The sequence below is a fragment of the Enhydra lutris genome, unplaced genomic scaffold (assembly GCF_002288905.1).
Source record: "Enhydra lutris kenyoni isolate GAN:26980312 unplaced genomic scaffold, ASM228890v2 scaffoldscaffold20, whole genome shotgun sequence".
NCBI classification, from domain to species: Eukaryota; Metazoa; Chordata; class Mammalia; order Carnivora; family Mustelidae; genus Enhydra; species Enhydra lutris.
This window is the reverse complement of record NW_019154104.1, coordinates 24,077,646-24,101,708: the sequence shown is the minus strand read 5'-3', so window position 1 is coordinate 24,101,708 and position 24,063 is coordinate 24,077,646. Positions and strand designations below refer to the sequence as shown.

The 24,063-nt window shown below is 40.0% G+C and overlaps 1 protein-coding gene across 2 annotated transcripts in view; it reads right to left on the bottom strand.

Moving 5' to 3' along the window:
* The window catches only part of LOC111148645 (protein phosphatase 4 regulatory subunit 4), a 100,556-nt gene extending 78,697 nt beyond the window's left edge, over window positions 1–21,859 (bottom strand). The window contains exons 1-2 of one of the 2 annotated variants that reach the window (XM_022505396.1): window positions 21,724–21,859; window positions 20,251–20,324 (exon numbers count right to left, since the gene is read on the bottom strand). In XM_022505396.1, coding sequence (XP_022361104.1) covers window positions 20,251–20,324; window positions 21,724–21,843 — 194 coding nt within the window. In that variant the 5' untranslated portion in view covers window positions 21,844–21,859. The remainder of the gene's footprint in view (window positions 1–20,250; window positions 20,325–21,723) is intronic. The other variant, XM_022505397.1, reaches the window with a different exon arrangement.
* Between the last annotated feature and the right edge of the window lie 2,204 nt (window positions 21,860–24,063).

The window sequence follows — 24,063 nt, the reverse complement described above, 5'->3', positions numbered from 1 at the left end:
GACTGGCAATACTACCTTTCTCTATCCTTGTACCTTTGTTCAACCTTCAAAGAGTTCAAACTCTAATGAGGAAGACAGATACAAACACTAAGAATTCTGACTAGCAAAAAGTCTCCTTTCCTAGCAGGCCATCCTCATTGTTTATTTAATCTTAAGCCACTGGGGAAAGAGAAAGGGAAAGAAATAGATACTATCCAAAAATGATGACGTAACATGGTCAGTCACTATCAGCGAAATCAATCTGAGGACTCTAGCTTCGCTACTATTAAACTACGTGGAGGATGTCAAATGATTTGCGTATACACAGTCTGTGATCCTAATCCTAGCAGCTCTCATTTCAAACTCAAAAATATAAAACTGCTGATGCTGCGTTTGAATTTATAACAATGAAGAAGATGCCATACGGGCTATGTTCTGAGTTTGCAATGAAAAGTAAACTTCGGGTAGTTGACATTTAATTACTTCTTTACTCAAAGTAAATTATAAAACAGTATATTTTAATGAATGGAGCAAAATAAATTAAATGGTTAGCTCAAGGAATTAAACTTCCAAGAAAGACAAAAACTTCTTTTAAGACAAAGATGACTCAGGAATCTTTGTCAGAAGATACAGAATACCAAACCACAATAGCAGTCATCTTTCAAATGTGGCATATTTTCTTATGTTAGTACCAGAAAATAGAATCCTGAATAATGTTAAGTCTTCCAAGTACTACCTTTTATGTCGTTGGGGAACCATTCAACCCTGCTTAATCATTATGCTTAGAATCATAAAGAAAGGTATTACATTTTTGAATAGTACCAAAGGAGGGTTAAAGAAAAATTAACATTTAAAGATTTACAATGTACCAAGCAAGATACTTCACATAATCACATTAATCTTTGCAATATATGAGCAATATCTTTCTATCCTTACTTTACAATTAAGGAAACTGAGGCCCAGAAAAATAAAATGCAACTTACCCAAAGCCAATCAACTACTAAAGATTAGAGCCAGGCAGGATTCCAACTATGATCTCTAAGCCCATACCTAACCTAGGGCCACTATACCCAGGATAACGTCATATCATAAGAAGTGGCTAAACTGTCAGCCTAAAAATGTCTCTAGTTGAAAATGCTGCAAGACAAAAATTCTCAGATGATTTATTTAGTAACATTCCTGTTACAATAAATTAGCTGACAATTTCCACACTGTATCTTTTACTATCACAGTGTCACATCGACAGAGCATGCACAAGGTGTGTGTTCATTGTGACAAAAAGAACTCCTCTCGTGATTGAACTCGAATACACAGAGAGCATTTCCTCTTGAGTAGCTCTCCAACTTCATGGATCAATGAGTGAGCTCCTTTCCCCTTCAGTCTACCAACAGAGGGACAAAGAGCCCTCTGACTCTCCAGGTATACATCTTGGAATTACTTTCACTTCCCTTTCTCCCTCATACCCCACAGCAAATCTCACAGCTGTTTACAAGACGAGCATTATTATCCTCACTTGTCCTGGGGCAGAATGAAATGATTATGAGGCAATTATTAACTATATCAAGACTCTCTTTGATGCTAAGTTTGGTATGGTTTTATTTTATCACACATAGAAGGATAACGATTATTAAAATTTAGTTGCCGTTATATACATACATACGTATATATTACATATACACACACAGGCAAATGTGTGTGTACATGCCAGGTCACAATTTTTTTTTAATTTTTTTTAAAGATTTTATTTATTTGACAGAGAGAGATCACAAGTGGACAGAGAGGCAAGCAGAGAGAGAGAGAGGAGGAAGCAGGCTCCCTGCGGAGCAGAGAGCCTGACGTGGGACTCAATCCCAGGACCCTGAGATCATGACCCGAGCTGAAGGCAGAGGTTTAACCCACTGAGCCACCCAGGCACCCCGCCAGGTCACAATTAAAAATTATTGTAGGTCATGGTTAAAAAAAAAAAAACAGTAGAAAATCACTGCTCCACAGTATTTTGCAAAGAGTAAAAGGAAAGATTCCCAAGCTTTCCCCTATATAAGAAACAAGTTACAGCACTCATGTCAAAAGGTATACAAAATATAAGTTCAGGAATAACTGTACAAACTTGGAAGATTTCTGCAAACACTGAAATCTCTGATTATTTTTGTGATCCATCTTTCCATTTCCCCATTAACACAGTAGTAAAAACCTTTTAAAAACTCTTTTTAAAGACTTTATAGACATATCAGGACACAGCGGGGGAGAAGGGATAGCTAGGAAGATTCAGTTTACATAGGTGCCAACCCAGTAAGAGAGGAACCCAGGAGGGAAAATAGAAGAGATAGAAAGCAGGCCAAATCCCTGGTACCTACAGGAAGAAAAGATGATAAATTGCCCTCATCAGAAGGGGAAGAGACCTGATTACTTAACCCCTAGAACACAGGAGGACTGATATGTTCAGTCAGTCAGGGAGTCCCTAATCAGGACCTGCTGGTGCCAGGCACTGGTTCTGGATTCTCCACCACGATCTAATGATGCTTTATGCCTAGCCACAGACCTTGTCAGACAGCAAGGACTGACTAAGTGCCTATTACAGACTGAGCAGTGAACTAAGCCCTGGGTTGTGACGGTGCAGCAGACACGGCCCTTGCCTTATTAGAGCTTCACAGTCAGAGAAGACAAGTATTCAATGACAATCAATTAAATCATCTCGAGTGTGCAAAGACCTATCAAGGGAACAGTACATTTGAGAACATCACTTAATTTAGAGGCCAAGGGAGGGCTTCCTTGAAGAGTTGAGACCTGAAAATGAGTAGGAATAGGTGAAAAGAGAGAGTTGAAGGAACAGTGTGTTCAAAGGTTCCACGCCAGATGGGATTCAGGCAATCATTTTATAATGATGTACTGAACACTTATGATTCGCCAGTCACTGTGCTCTGGAAGTAAAAAGAAAACAATAAAAACAAAGCATTCGTGTTCTGTGTATCTGAATTAGAGTGGAAAAAGAAGAAATGGCTTCTTGCAGAAATAAAATCAATAGGACTTGATATAAAACCAATTACTGAGCAAAAAAGGAAGAGTAAAAAAGTCATTCCCAGATTTCCCTCCAGGATGATTTGAAAGGATGGTCAGGCTCCAATGACAAGTGAGGGCACATTTAGATAAAAAGTGATGAATTCGGTTTTGGGCACACTAAGTTTGAAAAGCCAGCTAGGCATTCTGGTAGAGACATCCCAGCAGAGACACCCAGCAGGGAGACTTGGCCCAAAGTTCACAAGAAAAACCCAAAGCTATAGTTACAGATATGGAAAGTATGTCACAGAGATAATCACCGAAATCTAGGGGTGCGTAATATGACCCAGAAAAAGAGTCTCAAACAACAGACAGGAGCTCCTGTCTGCTTGATGGATATTACTGCAAATGAAGCATCACATCAGAAGAAATGTAACACAGACAAATCGATCACAAAATGTAAAGGTTAACCCAAAATCAATATGCAAAATCTGCCTGAAATGGCTCCTTTCCTCTCATGCAAATGACAGGATAGAACGGAGTGCGCTGAAGAGGGCCTAAAGCAGTGATCATCTCCGTGACATAATTTCCAAACCTGTGGAAACATAATTCACTTTCTCATGTAGTGACAATGAAGTCACCAACATCTGTAAAGACTGTGGAAGTTGTTCAAGTCAACCAGGTAATTACTGGCAGGGTCAGGACAGGATCTCCATAAAGCAAGAATCTAATTTAAATAAAACAACAGAACTATTGGTCCTAGAATATTTCTTATGAGTTCCTAAATAATTACTAAATTAATTTCAGGGGATGGGGGGCGGCTGGCTACATCAGTGGAACATGGGACCCTTGATCCTGGGATTATAAACTCAAGTCCCACGTTGAGTATAGAGATTACTTAAAAATAAAATCTGTTTTAAAAAAATTTAATTAATTGGGGTACCTGAGTAGCTCAGTCGGTTAAGTGTCTATCTTTGGCTCAGGTCATGATCACGGAATCCTGAGACTGAGCCCCAAGTTGGGCTCTCTGCTCAGCGGGGAATCTGCTTCTCCTTCTCCCTCTGCCCCTCTGCCCCAGTTATGCACTCTCAATCTCTCTCTCTCTCTCCCCACTCTCTCTTAAATCAAGAAGTAAAATATGTTTTAAATAAATAAATAAATAAATAATAATTTTAATTAACTAATTAATTTCATGCATATATTTTCTTCTTTAAGAGAACCAAAGCCAATTTTATCCTTGCTGTTCCTTAAAGAATTATTTTAGACATTCCTATCATTCCTTCTAGCAATATGTGAATTACCAGTCCTCTAATTATTTTAAAAGGCAAATACTGTCTAAGGAAATATAACTGCTAATTATACCACGTGTAATTCAATGAGTAAATATGGATACATATGAGTAAATTTACTCATATATATGAGTAAAAAATGATATACATCTTACCTAAATTATTTTAATATGTTGTCCACAAGACTAGGTCCATGTGTTACTTATGTGGAAATCACTGACACTAAGCAGTAAATGGACTTTTAAAATCACAATATGTAATGATTTTTACTACAAAATAAAGATTTGGGGCGCCTGGGTGGCTCAGTCAGTTAAGCAGCTGCCTTTGGCTCAGGTCATGATCCCAGGGTCCTGGGATTGAGCCCTGCATAGGGCTCTCTGCTTGGTGGAGAACCTGCTTCTCCCTCTACTTCTGCCGGCTGCTCTGCCTACTTGTACTCTCTCTCTCTGTGTCCAATAAACAAAACCTTTACAAAATGCGGATTTGATGAAATAAAAAGTCATTCTATTCTTTTTTAGTATTTTTTAAAGATTTTATTTATTTGAGAAAAAGAATGAGAGAGAGAGAGAGACAGCCTGAGAGGGGAGAGGGTCAGAGGGAGAAGCAGGCTCCCTGCTGAGCAAGGAGCCCAATGTGGGACTTAATCCTGGGACTCCAGGATCATGACCTGAGCTGAAGGCAGTTGCTTAACCAACTGAGCCACTCAGGAGCCCAGATCATTCTATTCTTATTTATAACTCTTTACCTGCACAAAAGGATTTAGAGAAGCACACATTTAAACATGCAAAATATTGAACATATAATTTTTTTTTAAATACAAGTCAAAAGAATCAGAGTTGATTTGTATACCCTGAGCTTTTTTGTTTTTTAAAGATTTAAAGAGAGAGAGAGATGGCACAGTGGAGGGTGGGGGGTGGAGGTGTGCGGAGCAGCAGAGAGAGAAGGACAAGCAGACTCCGTGCGGAGTGCCAATCTTGTTGCAGGGCTTGATCTGAGGACACTGAAATCCTGACCTGAGCCGAAGCCAAGAGTCCGACCCTGAACCAGCTGAGCCACCCAGGCGACCCTATCCTGAGCTTTTTTTAACTACAAATAAGTAAATATTTTTGAAGGAATAGAGAAACGAAGGTAAGCTGATAACTGCACTGAGCACTGAATTAAGTATACAGTCACGATGCAAGAAAGGGTCTTAACAGCATGACTAAGCGCATCTCCCTCACTTTACTAACAGAATAGATGCTAAATGATGTTCCCAAGGTCACACAGCTGGTTAGAGACAGATCTCTTAGCAACGAGGATTAAAAGAAAAACACAAGTTTTATAGCTCTCACTGCTTAATAAAAAGAAGCAAAATTAGGCTCAACTAATTTTATATATACATGTAAATACATATATTTAAAAACATATATATATATTTCTGTATATATATGTTTTGGAACATTAAGAAAATTCTTCCTGAAGAAAAAAAGAGGCCATATCTATTTACCCACTAAGGTACCAAAAGAAATGACTAAAACACTGGAATTCTGACCCTTCAGCAGGTTTCTACTAATCCAGTATTTAAAAACCATCTTGAATAAAGAAATGTGGGAGTTCTTTAATGTCTATATCAAAAAACTACAGAAACCTTGTGAACATTCCTATTTTGTAAAAGAAAGATTTAATTTGCTTAAATATCAGATGAGGAACAGGAAAGACTGAGAATACTCACAGGTTTTTAACTTGTGACATGAAGCAGAGGATGGTGCCATTTATCTGAGATAAACAAGCAACCCACATATGTGTAAAGATGTGAAGGAAATAATAAACCTAGCAGTGTAGATATGTGAGGAAAACATATTAAAAACAGAAGGAACAGCAAGTGCAAAATCCAAGGTAGGTGCATACCTGGCATGTTTAATGAATAGCAAAGATGGCTGGAGGACACATCAAGCAAAGAAGGGAATAGTAAGAAATTAAATAAGAAATTACGGGAAAGGAAGAGGTAGTCACAGAAATCAGGTGAAGTACATTCTTAAACTGTAATGGAACTAAACAAGAAATCAGTAACAAAAAGATACCTGGAAAATCCCCCAATATTTGGAAATTAAGCAATGTACTTCTCAGTGACTCATGAGTCAAAGAAGTCTTGAAAGAAAGTTTGGTTGTTTTTTTCCTTTTTAAAGCTTTTATTTAGAGAGAGAGAGAGAGAGCACATGTGCCCAGATGAACAAGGGGAGCGGCAGAGGGAAGGGGAGACGGTCAAGCAGACTCCAGGCTGGGCTTGGAGCCCAAGGCAGGGCTCAATCTCAGCACCCTGAGATCATGACCTGAGCTGAAATCAAGAGTCGGACATGAAAGCTTTACCAACTGAGCCACCCGCATGCCCCTGAAAGAAAGTTTTTTTTATTTCAACTAAATGACAATGAAGACACAAAACATCATAATTCGTGGAATGCAGTTAAAGCAGTCCTTAGAGGGAAATACATAGCATTAAAATGCTATTGATCTAAAATCAATAAAAATGCACATACTAAAATAAAAGATCTAAAATCAATAAACTGGGATTCCACCTCAAGAAATGTAAGAAGGGAAAACTAAATGCAGAGTAAACAGAATGAAGGAAATATTGAATACAGAATAAAATCAATGAAATTGATACAGAAAACATTACAATACAGAAAAACATTACAGAAAAATGAAACCAAAGCTGGTTCTTTTAAAAGACCAATAAAATTGATAAACTTCAAATGTAAACAAGAAAAAAAATAAACCAAAAAAAAAGTGAGAAAACACAAATTACCAGTATCAGCTATCAAAGAAGGGACATTAGTTCAGATCCCACAAACATTAAAATACTAGCCTAATTCAATAACTTTAGATGGAATACAGTTAAGTACTTGAAAGTCAAAAACTACCAAAACCTACTCAAGAAATAGACAACCCACATAGCCCTTTATCTATTAAATAATTGAATTTTTAGCTAAAGCCTTTCAAAAAACAAAATCCCAGGTCCAGATGGTTTCATTGGTAACTTCTACCTCATATTTAATGAAGAAATATGGGGCACCTGGCAATTCAGCCCACGGAACTCAGGGTTGTGAGTTCAAGCCCCATGTTGGGGGTAGAGATTTTTTTAACATTTAAGGGAGAAATAGTACCAATTCTACACAACCTCTTCCAGAAAATAGGAAACTACTTCCCAAGTCATTTCATGAGCATCCTCCAAAAACCAAAACTGGCAAAGATATAAGAAAACTGTAGACCAATATTACATTAGATGCAAAAATCCTCAAAAATGTAATAGCAAATAGAGCCCAGAAACATTGATAAAAGACTAATATATCATGATCAAGTAAATTTCATCCCACGAATGTAAGGCTGGTTCATTATTTGAAAACTGATCGATGTAATTCAACATATTAACAAAATTAAGTTAGAAAAGCCATATATCCTATCAATAGATTCAGAAAAATAAATTTATAAGATTCATCACCCATTCATAATAAAAACTGTCAGCAAATTAGGAATACTTACATCATATTTAATGATGAGAGACTGAACACCTTCCCCCTAAGATCAGAAACAAGGGAGGTCCTCTCTCACCACTCCTACAAGGGAGGAACCTGGCAGATACTTTAACCAAGTAATCAAGATTATCACCCTCCGTGATAACCGTGTTACTAGCATGTAGCAAAATGTTACTAGCAAAATGATGGGATGAGAAAAGCATTTCACCTCTATGGTATTCTTCCCAAAAGCCCGTAACCCCAATCTAATAATGAGAAAAACATTAGGAAAATAGAACTTGGGAAACTCTATGGAATACCTGACCAGCACTCTTCAAAGCTATCAAGATCCTGAAAAGCAGGGGAAGACTAGGAAAGCATCACAGCCAAGAGGAGACTAAGGAGATATGGCAACTACGTGCAATGTGGTATCCTGGAGGAAAAGAATGTTAATGAAAAAAACTGGTGAAATCCAAATAGTCTATAGTTTAGCTAATAGTGATGTACCAATGTTAATTTCTTAGTTTTGACAAAAGTACCAAGGTTATGTAAGATATTAACTTTAGAGTAAACTGGTGAAAGGCATATGGGAACTCTCTGAACTATTTTTATGACTTTTCTGGAAACCTAAAATAATTCCCTCCAAAATGATTTTTTTAAAAAAAGCAAAAGGTCAGGGGTGCCTGGGTGGCTCAGTCAGTTAAGCACTTGCCTTCGGACTGTCTGCTCAGCGGGGAGTCTGCTTCTCCCTCTCCTTCTGGGCTCTCTCTCTCTCTCTGTCTCTCAAATAAATAAAATTTAAAAATCAAGTTAAATTGTTTGAAAAAGCAAAGGGTCAGAAAAAGATACACTGTGTACACACTAGCCAAAAGAATGCTGGAGTGAGTATATTAATATCAGATAAAGAATACTTCAAAACAAAGACTATTTCTAGGGATAAAGACAAATACTACATAACTATAAAGGAGCTAAATCACCAAGAAAACATAGCAATCCTAACGGCGTATGTACCTAAATACAGAAATCAAAATATCCAAACTACTACTACTACTACTGACAGATTTGAAAGGAGTAGGCAAATCCGCATTTATAGAGACTTTAAACTGGAGTTTACTCCAGTCTTCATCATCAGTAGAATAAGTAAATAGAAAATAAAAGAAATATAGAACTCTTGAAAAATACCATCAGCCCATGTGATCTAAGTCATATTTATAGTACCTTATACCCAACAACAGAATGCACACGCTTTTCAAGTACACATGGAATATTCACCAAGGTCAACCATGTTTTGGGCCATAAAACAGACCTCAGAAAAGTTAAAAGAACTTAGGTCAAGCAGACTAAAGTATGTCCTGTGACCATTACAGAATTAAACTGGAAGCCAATAACATAAAGATATCTGGAAAAACCCCCAAATAACTGGAAAATTCTGTGAGGCACACATGTACACCAACCACACATATAAACCATCCCCCTTCCTCCCCACCATTATCAGAACTGCAGGGAGAGATGTCCTCTCCCGCACAAGCCCAGTCTGCACTTTTGTGAATCCTTTCCATCTTCAAAACTACCTACTTTCCAAGCAAATATTTTTTAATTTCATTACCAGTGAATTTCTAAGCAAATACAGTTTATAAACTTATTACCAAGAGAATTTATATGACAATTCTAAGCCAGCCAGACATCTCAGTCTGATTTTTCATGCATAAACATGTAAATATTTTTACACTAGCCATGTAACTCTCATTCTGCCCAAAACAGACTCAAAAGAAATCTAGAATGTGCAGAACTCTTAAAGAAAAAAAACTTTGATATCTTTTAGTTCAACAAAATGAACAGTATTTTTTCTTTAATCATAATATTATTGCATGCAATCCTTAATGAAACACAGGCACTTTCTGAATTATGACTATTTGCCTTGCAAATGACACTTTTTATTTAAAAAGGCTGTGGAGGGGCGCCTGGGTGGCTCAGTAGGTTAAGCCACTGCCTTCAGCTCAGGTCATGATCTCAGGGTCCTGGGATCGAGTCCTGCATCGGGCTCTCTGCTCAGCAGGGAGCCTGCTTCCCTCTCTCTCTCTCTCTCTGCCTGCCTCTCCATCTACTTGTGATCTCTCTCTGTCAAATAAATAAATAAAATCTTTAAAAAATAAATAAAAAAAAATAAAAATAAAAAGGCTGTGGAACTCTGCACCTCTCCAAGGACCTTCTACCCTACAGGGATAACCATTAGCACCACCTAGTGGATCAAATAATAAACTGGGATTCAACATCTCTTTTTTTTTTTTTTTTTTTTTTTTCAACATCTTTTTTTTTTAGAATCGAGGATACCCCGCTGAAGCAAGATATTACCTTAAATTCTGTCAGGCCCAACCCATGGTATTCTATGGAGGGAATAGGGGGGAAACAGTGTCTGAAGAACTTAAGTGACTTGAATGTGATCACAGACACAAACGCCACGTCTGCTCACTCGCAAACTAGCCCTGTCTACTGCATGTATAGCCATGTGCAAAAAAAGTAACCTCAAACCTTACCTTCGCCATATGCAAAATTTGCCTGGAAATGGATCAGAGACCTAAAATTAAGAGCTAACACCTTAAAACTGCTAAAAGAAAACAAAGGAAAAAAAATCCTCCTGACCTAGAAGTTGACAAAAATCTCTTAAATATAACACAAAAAGTACTAATTATAAAGGGAAAAAAATCAATAAATTAGACCTCATCAAAATTAGACCACAACAAAGCAAATACCCTTTGCTCTCTGAAAAATACTTTTATAAAAATTAAAAAGCCACAGACTGGGAGAAAATATCTGCGAAACACATATCCAACCAAAGGGCAAAAGCTTTGAACAGATACGTCCCTAAACAAGGTCTGAGGTTGGCTTATAAACATATGTAAAGAAGCTCAACGGCCATTGGTCATTTGGGAAAGCCAAATCACAAATACAATGAAACACCATTACACTAGACCACCAGAAACACCATCCAATGGCTTAAAACTAAAAAGACCGATCATACCAAATGTCAACGAATATTATGGAGCAAGCTTTCATACACTGCCTGGAAATTTTAAGTTCACTTTGGAAACAGGTTAGCAGTTTCTTAAAAATATAGACATACATTTACTATGGGACTCAACCACTGCACTCCTAGCTGTATACCAGAGAAGGAAGAAAGCATGTGTCCACCAAAGATTTGTACATGAATATTTACAGCCACTTAAGTCAGTAGTAGCCAAAAACTGGAAATTACCCAAATGTCCATTAGCAGATGAATGGATAAGCAAAATATATTATATCCTTAAAATGTAATAATTATCAACACCAAACAGAAATAAACTATTGACACATACAACATTATACATCAACTTCACAATAATTAAGTTGAGTAAAAGATGTCACAAAATAGCAGATATTCTAATTCATTTCTATAAAATTCTAGAAATTGCAAACTAATCTATAGTGACAGAAAGTATATCAGTGGTTGCCTATGTGGGAGATCAGAGGAAAGGGAGAGGATATTAAAAAGGGACACAAAGTTACTTTTTTTAAGATTTTATTTATTTATTTGACAGAGAGATCACAAGTAGGCAGAGAGGCAGGCAGAGGGAGAGGGGGCAGCAGGCTCCCTGCTGAGCAAAAAGCCCGATACAGGACTCAATTCCAGGACCCTGAGATCATGACCTGAGCCGAAGGCAGATGCTTAATCCACTAAGCCACGCTGGTGCCCCTACAAAGTTACTTTTGAGGGTGATGGATATGCTCATTATCTTAGTTGTGATGATCGCTTTATGGGTGTGTGTGCGGAGATATATATATTATATATATATATATATATATATATATATATATGTCAAAACTTATCAAATCATACAATTAAATGCAGTTCAGTGAATATCAATTATACTTCAAGAAAACTACAAAAAATGAAAAACCATATATATTTACCACATAACCCAGCATCCTATTTTTAGGCATTCATCCAAGAGATATGAAAACGTATGTCTACATTCTAGAACAGGAAAAACCAATCTATAGTGACAGAAAGCAGATCACTGGTTGCCTAGGGTCACAGTGGAAGATTAATTGCAAAGAGGCACCATCTGGAGAGAAAACTTTACAACTACAGGAAGTTTCCAGATGGGAATTTTCCCATACATTCTATATATATACCTATAAAATACATTCTGAATTACAAACAGGTGACTAAATAGACCAATAAACCCTGAAACAAATAATAAATTATATGTTAATTAATTGAATTTAAATTTAAAGATAAATAAAAATGAAATTTTAAAAGACCAATAACAACTATCCTTTCCTAAACATAACCCTGCACCAAGCACTGTGCCTTCCACATACATCTCCTCCAATCTTACTTTTCTGTAGTCTAGCTATTATTATTTCCATTTTAGGAAAGGAGGCTTGAACTAAAAGAAGCTAAGCAACTTACCCAAGGTCTCTCACTAATTAAATGAGTGAGCTCCAGCCTCTAAGAATAAATCTGGGTTTGTCTTAATATCAAGTATTTCTGACACAATGTCCTGCCGTCTCAACATCCAACACCCTTGTTAACCAGGGATGAACTCTATTCTACTGAACTCTAAGAAAAATGCTTTTACTTCCTTTAACAGGTACTTCCTTGAACAAAAGTACCTGCTGGTACAATGTCATTCGTTCCCCAGGTGATGCCTAACTCATAAAAGTACTCAATAAATATTCTGTACCTTTTAGCTTAAACTCATAAGATTTATTCTAAAGTAACTATTAGTTGCATTACAGATCTTTTCCATTATTAATATCTCCAACTATACTTAACAAGATAAGAACTGCCCAAATCTCTCATAATTGTGTCATTAGTAAGCTCAGAACTTTCCAGTGACAAGATATGGGTCACTTTTACATTGATGAAAATAGTTTACTCTTTGTTAAGCTTTCCGTACAGATCCCATGAGAGCGTTCTGCTTTCTACTGATGTTACAGAGAGAGCCTTCTGAGACTTCAGTAAATAAGAAAAAAGAAGTAGATGCCATTGTTACACTCATAACAAAAAGCAAGGAAAGGGAGGTGGAAATAATCGCCAAACCCCTTATAATCAGTGACCTAGTACTTTTCCAAAACAGGGAATTTGAGGTTTGCCAAGGACTTAAGTAACTTGGCCTGAGCAATAATGTAAGATATACAATGGGAATCCATTATATACTGCTCTTTATATGTGAAGCACTAGTCTCTCTATCTTAAAACATGAAAATGGAGGTGCTTGCTAGTTCTCTGTAGAAAGGCAAGTCATTCAAGCATAACCTTCACCAAGTAAGATAATTTGGGCAATTTTTTTTTTTTAATTGGGCCTCTCATTGGGAACATTCTTATAGGAAAAGAAAAACGTTCAATGGTATAAGTAAATCCAGCGCCAGAAAAGAGAAACCTCTTCAGGCTATTAGTAGGCAGTTCCTTATAAATATGCTAGGAAATTTACATCTTAGAGGGTTTGTCCCTTTGTTTCCTTAAAAATAAGGGCTGGACCACTCATACACTGCAGATAGAAGTTTAAATTGGCACAATTTGGAAAATTGTTTAGCCATATCTTTTAAGCTAGACATATGCATATACTAATGACCAATAATTCTACTTTATGAATTTAACTAAAAGAAATGCACACACATATTCATCAAAAGACTTGTACATGAATGTTCCTAGCAGCATTATTTATAGCAGAAAAAAACTGGAAACAAGCCGAATGTCCATCAACAGTAGAAAGAATAAATTGTGACTTATAATGGAATACTATACAGCAAAAAAAATGAACGATCTATTTCTCCATGCAACAATACGGACCAATCTCTTTTTGAAAAGGTTCAATAAAAGCTAAGCACAAAACAGTACATTCCATGGTTCCTACTCTACAAAGTTCAAAATCAAGCAAAACTAATCTATGATGTTAAAAGTCCAGATGGTAGTTACCCTTTGCAGGGAGCAGGAGGAACTGGACAGGGGGACAAGGGAGGTACTAGAGTAATACAGTAGATTGTGTTCTATTTCTTAATTTTTGTGCTGATTACATGGGTGTGTTTACTCATGAAAATTCAACAAGCTATATATTTAGGATTTGTGCACATTTCTGCAGATGTTCAAAAAGCTTGTTTTAAAAAAATAAAAAAAATATATGTCTCTTTGGGGAACCCAAGTGGCTCAGTCAGTTAAGCATCTGGTTTTTTATTTCGGCTCAGGTCATGATCTCAGGGTCCTGGAGACTAAGCCCCACACTGGGCATGAAGCCTGCTTAAGATTCTCTCCCTCCCCTTCTGCTCCTCCATCTTCCCACCACAAAAGGAAGGAAGGAAGGAAGGAAGGAAGGAAGGCGAAAGGGAAGGAAGGAAGGAAGGAAGGAAAAGGAAATGGAAGGAAAGGAAGGGAGGGAAGGGGAAGAGAGGGGAGGGGAAGGAAAGGACTCTTCACCTGAGATTCCTGATTAATTTTTTTTTTTTAAGTATACAAAAGTAAAGGAATAACAGACCAGATCATGGTTCAAACTCAATGCAGAAACAAGAGAGAAATATCATGGGTAATCAAGGACGAAGAAAGGTTATCACAGTGCATGCTTTGAAAAAGGATAATATCTCTCTCAACACGGTATTAAAAGACTCTTCCAACTAAACAACACTCTCCACTCCCTTGCCAAAGGCAGACTGAAAACTCATAGCTAACAGGCTACTTTCTAGAATGTTCACAGGCTTCTGCTCTAGCGGATTTATAACGAAGAGTCGGCTGCATTTGTTCTCAGACCAGTTTATCCCAATTTCAGCAATTACATATTTAATTAAATACTACAGAAACATATAATGCAAAAAGAGAGTTATTTCTATGAAAAGTAAGTTGGAGGTTTAGAAATACTCAGTTAAGACAACTTACCAAAGAAAATTGCTACTGAAATAGGAAGAACTAGACAACTTGCAAAAGATGAGTAGAAAATCACAAAATTCTAAGACCATGCTTTCCAAAAGCTTCCTAAACCATCTTCAAATTCTCACTCAGCTTTAAAGAAACGTAAACTTGACATTATAAGTGCATTACGGGGGTAATCAATGCAAGAAAGCAGATCCTGAACTGTAATCAGCAGACCTATACTCCAAGAAAAGGCAGTGGACCTACAACAAAAGAGTGGCAAACAAATACATTTTTTTATACACTAAAATAAAATGTTGAATGTAGGCATCATTTTTATGATTCCCCATGCTGACCAATTTTTTTAGGATGAACTACTAACTATCCATTCCACTTGTGAGGGATTAAAAAGGTTCTTCTGGGGGGCACGTGGGTGGCTCAGTCATTGAGCATCTGCCTTTGGCTCAGGTCATGATCTCAGTGTCCTGGGACCAAGCTCTGTGCTGGGCTCTGCCCTCAGTGAGGAGTCTGCTTGGGATTCTCTGCCTCTCCCTCTCCTTCTGCCCCTCACCCGGCTCATGCATGCTCATGTGCTCCCTCTCTTGTAAGTTCTCTGTCTCTCTAAAATAAATAAATAACTCTTTTAAAAAAACCCATAGTGTAAAGTGATGATAAAAGTAATGACATAAAAGTGAGGTTAACACTAACCAATCCACAAAATGCATACATAACGTTAAGAGCAAATATTACTTAAGATAAGGTAAGAAAATATAAATCTGTAAAACTCAAGCTTAAAAATGCTTAATTATTGGGGCACCTGGGTGGCTCAGTGGGTTAAGCCTCTGCCTTCAGCTCAGGTCATGATCCCAGAGTCCTGGGATCGAGTCCCACATTGGGCTCTCTGCTTGGCTGGGGGCCTGCTTCCTCCTCTCTCTCCCTTCCTGCCTCTCTGCCTACTTGCAATCTCTGTCAAATAATTAAATAAGATCTTTAAAAAAAAAAAAAAGCTTAATTATTATTTTTGAAGATTCTGGTTTCTGATAGATACTATTAGAAAAGGAAGTTAATAGGTATCTTTCATAAACTTCAGGTGACATACTTTATTTCCCAGTTGCTTTACTAAATACTTGAGAGGCAAAATTAATATTGTTATCTTCTTTTAAAAGTTTGAAATGTAGCTTGAGAACCTAAGTAACAAAGAAGTAGGGACGGGGGAAAGAGACAGAAGGAAATTAACATTAATTGGGTACCTATTCTGGGTTAGGGCTCCAATCATAATACAACCTTGGGAAACAGATATTGCTATTTCCATTTTACAGATGAAAAGAGAGAGCTTAACCACCATAAATAATGTGTTCCTGGTCACATAGATAATAAAGAGTAGAATAAGCTATGACCTAAATCTCTGATTCTATATCCTCTAATACAAAAAAAAAAAAAAAAAATCAGAAGTATCTTAATTCATCTGGCATTTTGGTCATCTTAAATTAAATAATATACTTTAGAAGAGCACAAAACAAGGAAGACGGCAAGCATCCCTCCAGGAGCTTACAGTTAAAGAAAATGTGCCTGTGCGCACACAGTGAAGAAATACATTGTAGTGATTAATCCCTTCTTGAGGGAGGCCATCCGTAAGTGATATGGGAGCGGCTCCATGTGGCTTCAGCAGTTCAGAAAGGCTTTATGAAAGATGCAAGATCATAGCTGGATCCTGGTGATGGAGAATGTTGAACAGGTGTAATGAAAGGTCCTCCAGGACAGGGAAAAGCAGAGGTAAGGGAAGAGGTACATGAAGAGGCCAGCAGGACGGCTTCAAAAAGTAAAGGACTAAGTAAGTGGAAACAAGCCAAGCAAGTGTCCATCAACTGACAAATGAATAAGCAAAATGGGATATACCCACACCACGTAATACTATTCAACAATAAAAAGAAAGGACTGACACCTGCTACAACATGGGTGAGCCTTGAGAACATTATGCTAAATGAAAAAAGTCAGTCACAAAAGGCCACATACTGTATAATGTCATTTACATGAAATGTCCAGAGAATAAGCAAATCCATAGAGACAGGAAGTAGACTAATGATTCCCAAAGGCTGGAACGGGCGGAAAGAAGTGAGGAGTGACTGCTTATAGGCACAGGGTTTCTTTGGGGGATGATGAAAATGTTCTCAAATTGATTGTGGCGATCGTTGCACAACTCTGTGAACACGCGAAAATCCACTGAACTGTACACTTTAAATGGGTGAAGTGTATGGCAAATGAACTACATCTCAATGAAGCCATTCAAAAAAAAAAAAAAAAAAAGTTGAGGGCCTGAGGCTAAGATGGAGTCCCTTATGCCAAGTTTGAGGGTCTGGAATTTATGTGGTAGGCAATTAGAGATATGTAAGTAAAGACTTAACCTAATGAAAGCCCAGTATACAAACTTAGGGCTCTTCTCTAACAAAATTATTCACATATTTTCAGTACATTCCTAAAATATATGCCCAAATCACAAAAATGAAAGAGAACAGGAAAAAGATGATGTGATCGGATTTTGACGAAGCCACAAGCTGTAACTATTAGGAAAGCTGTTTTGCTTCAGCACTAAATGGGTGTATCAGCACCGTATTTAGGCAAAACCACAAATTCATCTGTGTCGTGTCTTCAAATACCGTAATGGTCTAAGCTTAATTATGGAAACTGCATTAACAATTGATCTGCCATATTTTAGAGTGAGATAATGAACTGTGTAATTTGTTTTTCATTGGATGACAGTACTCTACAGATAATGTTTTATATATTAGATTCAATTTAAATGCTATCAGAACCTCCACTGAGATAAAGCATGTGTGTGGCAAACACATTTGTCTGAATTCTAATTTAACCTAAGATTCCAAAAGAGTTTTACTATACAAAATAAGAAAACTAAAGAGACAAATCTGACATTCAAAGATGGGGGGGAATCTGGATATTAAGTAATCAATACAAAGGAAAAGGCAAAGCATTTAAAAATTAATCTGAAAATCAAAGAAAAAAAAAAAAGCAGGGGGCACCTGGATGACTCAGTGGGTTGACATTAGACTATTGGTTTCGGCTGAGGTCATGATCTCAGGGTCCTGGGACCTAACTCCACAGGCTCTGTGCTCCATGCTCAGTCCCTCTCTCTCCCCCTCTGTTCCTCTTCCTCTCTTTCTCCCCCCACCCGGATCCTGTGCTCTCTCTCTCTCTCTCTCTCTCTAATAAATAAATAAAATCTTAAAAAAAAAAAAGGCGGGGGAACAGGTCTCAGTATGAGGTTCTATAGCATAGCATTGGGAAGTACAATGAAAAAAAAAAAAAGGAACAGAGTACATTTAAAATAAAAGGCTCAGTATTAAACAGCAGAAGAGTCTGCAACAGAGGCCAAGTTTGGAATCCATCTATAAGGCATTCCCACACCTTCCCTGGAATCCCAGGGAAGAAAGAACCTTTCAGACAGTGTGCATATGTTATCCCTGCAGAAGCTGGCCTAAAAGTGAAATCCCCCTTTCCCCCAGGAGGTGGTGAAATGGTAGGAATACAAAGAACTCCGCCAGAGAACCCATACACAACCAAACTTGTATTCCTGGGTCACCTTGCAAACCTCCTTCAAGGTAGACGAGCCACAAGAAACTAAAGGAGATACCAGATCTCTTTGAAAACTCCCGTCTAAGAATGAGAGGACCCATCTGTCTCTGAAGGACTTTGTAAATTCCAGAAGTGGATGAAAATTGTGTTGTGTGTCTGAGAAATATAGGCAACTTAGATGACCTGGTTCACTAACAAACAATAAAAGCAAAATAGTAAACAAGTAAGCTCTCCTAAAAAAGAATTCTTGTCACTGATATCTAGAATAAGGTAATAAGGTATCTGCTGTCACAAGTAAGTAGAGCAAGACTCTTCATTACCTAATTGTAAGCCAGAGTTTATGCGAAAGAAGAGAATTCAGTAGGAGTATCCAGTAAGAACTTACTACAAATCATTAACTGCTGTATGTTAAAAGAAACTTATCCAAACTCTCATGAATTGTCTACCTACTCCAAACAAAAGAACTCAGGGAAAAGGCATAAGTTTACAACCATTGTTCACCATATTGGATGTGTTAATTACTAAGGAATAAAGTACTTCAAATATAACAAAAGAGGTTAAACACTGAATTATTCTCTATGTAAACATCAAAAACATATTACTACTAATTTATACATAAATAAAAGTTTTTTTTTAAACAAATAGGGAGAAATAATGATAGCATGCTACCCAAGATCACCAAAGGAGGGTAAATAACACCAACACAAGATCTAATACCCAGAAACATGTTCAAGTGATAGAATTATTAGAATGGTCTAAATTATAAGCATGCTACAATTATGACTAAACTAAGAACAGAAACCCAAGAAGCCATGAATAGGCTAAAAAATAATTAAGAGAATGGAAGCCATGGGGAGGGTTTTTTTTTTGTTTTTTTTTTTTACAGAATCCTCCACTGAAGAACATGGAACCAGAAGCATGACCTATAAATTAGGAGAACAAGAAACTTGCCAGCGCCTGAAAATGGCAAAGCTGACCTAAGCTAAGGAAACAAGGAAGATAAATATCTCAGCAGGTAAATAACACCAGTTCTCAAAATCTGTTCCAAAAAACAAAAGTGAAAACTAATTGGCCAGAGGGAAAAGCATGTGGCTATAAGTTAAAAAAATTTTTTTAGGACGCCTGGGTGGCTCAGTTGGTTAAGCTGCTGCCTTCGGCTCAGGTCATGATCCCAGCGTCCTGGGATCGAGTCCCGCATCGGGCTCCTTGTTCTGTGGGGAGCCTGCTTCTCCCTCTGCCTCTGCCTGCCACTCTGTCTGCCTGTGCTCGTTCTCTCTCCCTCTCTCTCTCTGACAAATAAATAAATAAAATCTTTAAAAAAAAAAAAAAAAAAAAAAAATTTTTTTAAACAAATATACACAAAGTACCTTTGGAAAATTTCTGCTTCTGCAGTATTTTCACAGGTAAGCTCATCAATGTTCCCTGCATTAGCTTTTAAGAAGTTAAATCTAAAGATTTTTTAGTTGAGAGAAATTTTATAAATATTTGCAATAACCACCTGCATTAAGCAAATCTGTAGAGCTGTGAGATTAAACGATAGTAGGCTCAATTACATTTAAAATCTTTCAGACAAAATTACAAAGTTTACATAGCAAAACTAATATAAACAGAATATCCTGAACAACAAATTGAGCTACTCGATTTGTGTGGGGTTTTTTCCCGTATAGTAAATAGCATATCAGTTCATATTCTATGATTAACTTAAGTCTCATCTAAACTTGCTGATCTAAGGGAGAACCACCAAAGCTGGAAAATAAAAAAAGAATGAGATCCGATTCAAATCCTTTGCTGTTCTCTTCCTCCTCCCGCTAGAAATATTCTTTAAGTTGGTGGTCTTACTTGATTTCAGCTCTCAAACATGTAAGTCCATACGAAAATCTTAACTTATAATTAAGTGCTATGCATGCCAAAGTACTCCGTTCAAGCGGTTCAGTGAATCTGAACATAACCGTAACGACATTTCACAACGCATTCATCCATGCTGCCACAGGGAACGAGCAACAAATTCACAGAAAGACTTGGAGCAATACCTGAGCAGATAAACAGCCCTTTCAATATCACTGAGGTCTTCATCAACTGTCAATCTTTCTATTTCTTCTGGTGTCTGTTAAGTGTAAAATACAAATTATGCATACAAACGTGGATTAGTCTTGCCGCCCCCCACCCCCAGCCCCCCCAGTGACCCTCCGGGAACCCCATATGAGTAGAGACTAATGTAAAAGTTTCACAATTAAGCAGTATCATTGAAAACTAATCAAGAGGACTCCAGGTGCCGACCTCAACCACAGAGGTCTCCTCGAATTGCTGGGTTGGGGTGGTAAAGTCTGGGGGTTTGGAGGGGTTTTGTTTTGTTTTGTTTTTTCTTTCTTTCTTTCTTTTTTAAACTGTTCTAGCTTGAGAATTACATTGTGGCTTCAGAATATTGACGAACTCGGTTTTATATGCACGTATGAAATACATACGTACTTTTAAATCTCTAATACCCCAAGGCTGTTTCTCCAGCATTTTCCACCCCAGGAAATGCTAGAAGGGGGGATGGAGGCAAACTGCAGCCGTGAGAGAATGAAAAAGACGAAATGTGGAGTGGGGGAAGGGAAGGGAATAAACTCTGGGGCTGGAAGGAAATCAAAGATTCGCGATTTTGCGGCAGGTGGAAGTGAGAAGAGCTCAACCGAGCTTTGGAGAGGACGGCGCGGGGGAGGGGGTGGTCCGCAAACTAGGTTTGCAGGCAGTGAGGGTTGGAGGTTGGGACGAAGATGACTCTGCGGGGTGGGGGAGCGAACTGAAGGTTGACTCCCTCAAGGCGGGGAGTGGGGATCAGGGTCCCAGCTGGAGTCCTGGAGGGGCTGGGAAGAAAGGACGTGCGGTGACTCAGGATGGGGGTGAAGGGTCGAGAGGGCTTTGAAAACCCGTAGTGGGACGACCGTAGCCTGGGTGCTGGGTGGGAGGTGAAGGGAGGCCTGGCGGACGAGGGGGCAGAGACACCCGAGCTTGCTCGGATGGAGGAAGGGGAAAGCGGGATCCGCCGTGTCTCTGGGAGGGGGGTGGGGGCGGAGCTGTGTAGACTGAGGAGTGGTACGGGGTCCGGTGGTGGGGGGGCACTCAGGAGGGGACAAGGCGGCGGCGGCCTCGAGGGGCAGCTCCCGTAGGGCGGAAGGAAGAGGGGCCACGGCCGTCCAGGAGGGGTGGCTCGGGGGACGACGCTGGACCGGCCGTTCCTGGGTGAGGGTTAGGGAAGGGGCCAGTGCGGGGCTGGGCCGGGGGACTAGGGAGCCCAGGGCGTCCGAGGAGCCAGCCCCTCGGCGATGGGGGTCCGAGCTGGGAGAACCGAAGCTGCGTCGAAGCAGGGGCGGGCTTAGGGTGACACGGCGACCGCGGGAGGACTGAGGGTCCAGCCCGACTCCGAGAGGGTCCCGGGCCGCCTCGGGAAGGAGAAGGGGACGCGACGGGGTCGGGGCCCGGGCCAGGCGCCCTGCGGACAGTTGCTCCTCCCCGGGGCGCACCTTGAGGCTCCGGCGGACCGGCCTCTCGATGATGGTGAGCTCCTGCAGGTCCTCCATGTAGCCGAACAGGCTGTTCTGACTGAAATCCATCGCGGCAGCGGCGGGCGGCGGCGGATGCATGGACCGCCGGGCCCCCTCGCCGCCCGGGCCGGAGCGGCCCCGGGATGCCGGACGCTCGCAGCCCAGCGGCCGCCCACCGGCAGGACTTTCTCCCGCTCTCGGCCGCGGGAGCCGGGCGGGAGGGTAGCTGGCGGCGGGAGAAGGAGCGCGGCCGCCGGTGGGGGGGCGGGGCGGGTAAGGCGAGGGGGCGGGGCGAGGCGCGCGGGCGGCCTGCGGGGGCGGGGCCAGAGGCGGGGGAGGTGCCACAAGCCCGCCTCAGCCCCGCCCCCCCGGCACCGAGCGCACGCGAGCCAGACGCAACTGCCGCGCCACGCCGTGGCTGCCCCCTCCGCCCCTCTGCGCCCTCCTCTCCCCGCCCCTGGCCGAACGCGCCCCGCCTTATGGCGCGTGCGCAGAACCTTCCGCCTACAGCAGCTTCTGGAGGCGGGCTGGGGGCGGGGGCTGGGGGCGGGGGCTGGGGGCGGGGGCTGGGGGCGGGGGTTGGGGGCGGGGGCCGGGAGCGGAGGGCTGAACCATTGGCTGCGGAAGCGAAGAAGAGGGAGGTGGGCTGCTGTCGTGTTTAACCTGCTGTAATAACCTAACGAAAATTCGTAATTGCCCACACCAGCAGGCGAGCTGTGTACGTGGGGACTACCCTAGCTCAGCCTTAGCCCTGGGGGAGGGATGTGTACCCCCAATCAGCGATTACTGCGTGATGTGTGCTCGGGTAATAGGGGAAAGGGTGTGTGGGTATACAGTCCTGGAGGGGCTAGCACTTGGGTAAGGCTGCAGCCAGAAAAGGACTCCCGGAGGGGAAACACTTAAACTGAATCTTAAACAATCGAACTTTCCTAGAGAAATAAAAGTAAGCCCACTTCGAATCGCAATCTGGGCTTGTTTTGATTTGATTGTGGGACGTACTGCCAGGAGTGCAAGGAAGCAAGTGCTTGGCGAGGTGGATGGAAGGGAGAGGAGGTCCCTTTAGAGAAAGGCCCGCTCTGGGCAGCCACACCGAGTCGCTTGCATCCGATTCTGCTAAGAATAGAAAGCGATGCGAAGGGGATCGAGGCGATTTTTTTGGACCTCAGGGACAAAAGTTATGTTGAGCATACTCTTCAGCTCCTAGAAGAGCTCTTTTTAATTTTATTTTATTTTTTCCACTCGTCCCCTCCCCACCGTCTCGTTTCACTACCGGCCATGCGCACCCTCTCTTGTATGTTTCCGTCCCAGTATATGTGTATATCCTCCAGAAAGACTGCTAGTTTCTGTATTGTTTTTAAAACACATGAAAGGCTTTGTGCGAAGAACTCGTTCTGTTTCTTGTTTTTCCCTCAACATAACGTCTTAGAGATTTATCCAGGCTGCGATCTATATATTCTAGGTATTCATTAGTCCTGACCACTAATAGCATTCAGTTTGTGCATCTAACGCATTTTACTTATCAATTCCTTAAAAAATGGAGAGTTAGGTTGCCAACAGTTCCTTGTAACCACAGACAACACCGGAGTGAGATTAGACGTGTCCCTGATGGACCATTAGAAAGAAATGCAATTGCCCGGTCATGGAGTCTGCAATGCTTGTTTTCACTCTGCCAAGCTGCCCTCTAGAGTGGCTTTCTCAGTTCGCCCTCCCACCAGTGGTACATGAAGACTGAAAGATTGCTATTTTCCCACTTCATATGCTAACATTTGGTATTATCTGATGTCCTAATTTAAATCACTCTGATATCACCAAAGTAGTATCACATTGTAATTTCATTTAATTTTATTGTTAATGAAGAGATGTTACCCATTTTTCTGTATACTGAAGAACCACTGAGATTTTTTCCCTTCTGTGAATTAACTACATCCTCTGCCTATTTTTTGGCTAAATTTCCTATTATTTTTCTGAATGAATTAAAGGAGTTTCCTATATATTCTAAATTCTATTCTCATGTCAGTCTTGGACAATGCAAGTATTTCTCCCAATCTTTCACATGTCCTGATAGCTTGGCCTTTGCTATCCTACAGTATAGGGGAAATCCTTATTTTGATGTAAAGAGATGCATTTAATTTTAGCCTTTAGTGGAGTGGGGTTTTTGGGTTTCACTGAAGAATCTTTTCCTACTCAAAATATTGTCCTACACCTTCCCCTACTTAATAACTTCATACCTTTATCTATCACAGTTAGGTCTTTTATTATTATTATTATTGATTTATTTGACAGAGATCACAGGCAGGCAGAGAGGCGGCGGGGTGGGGG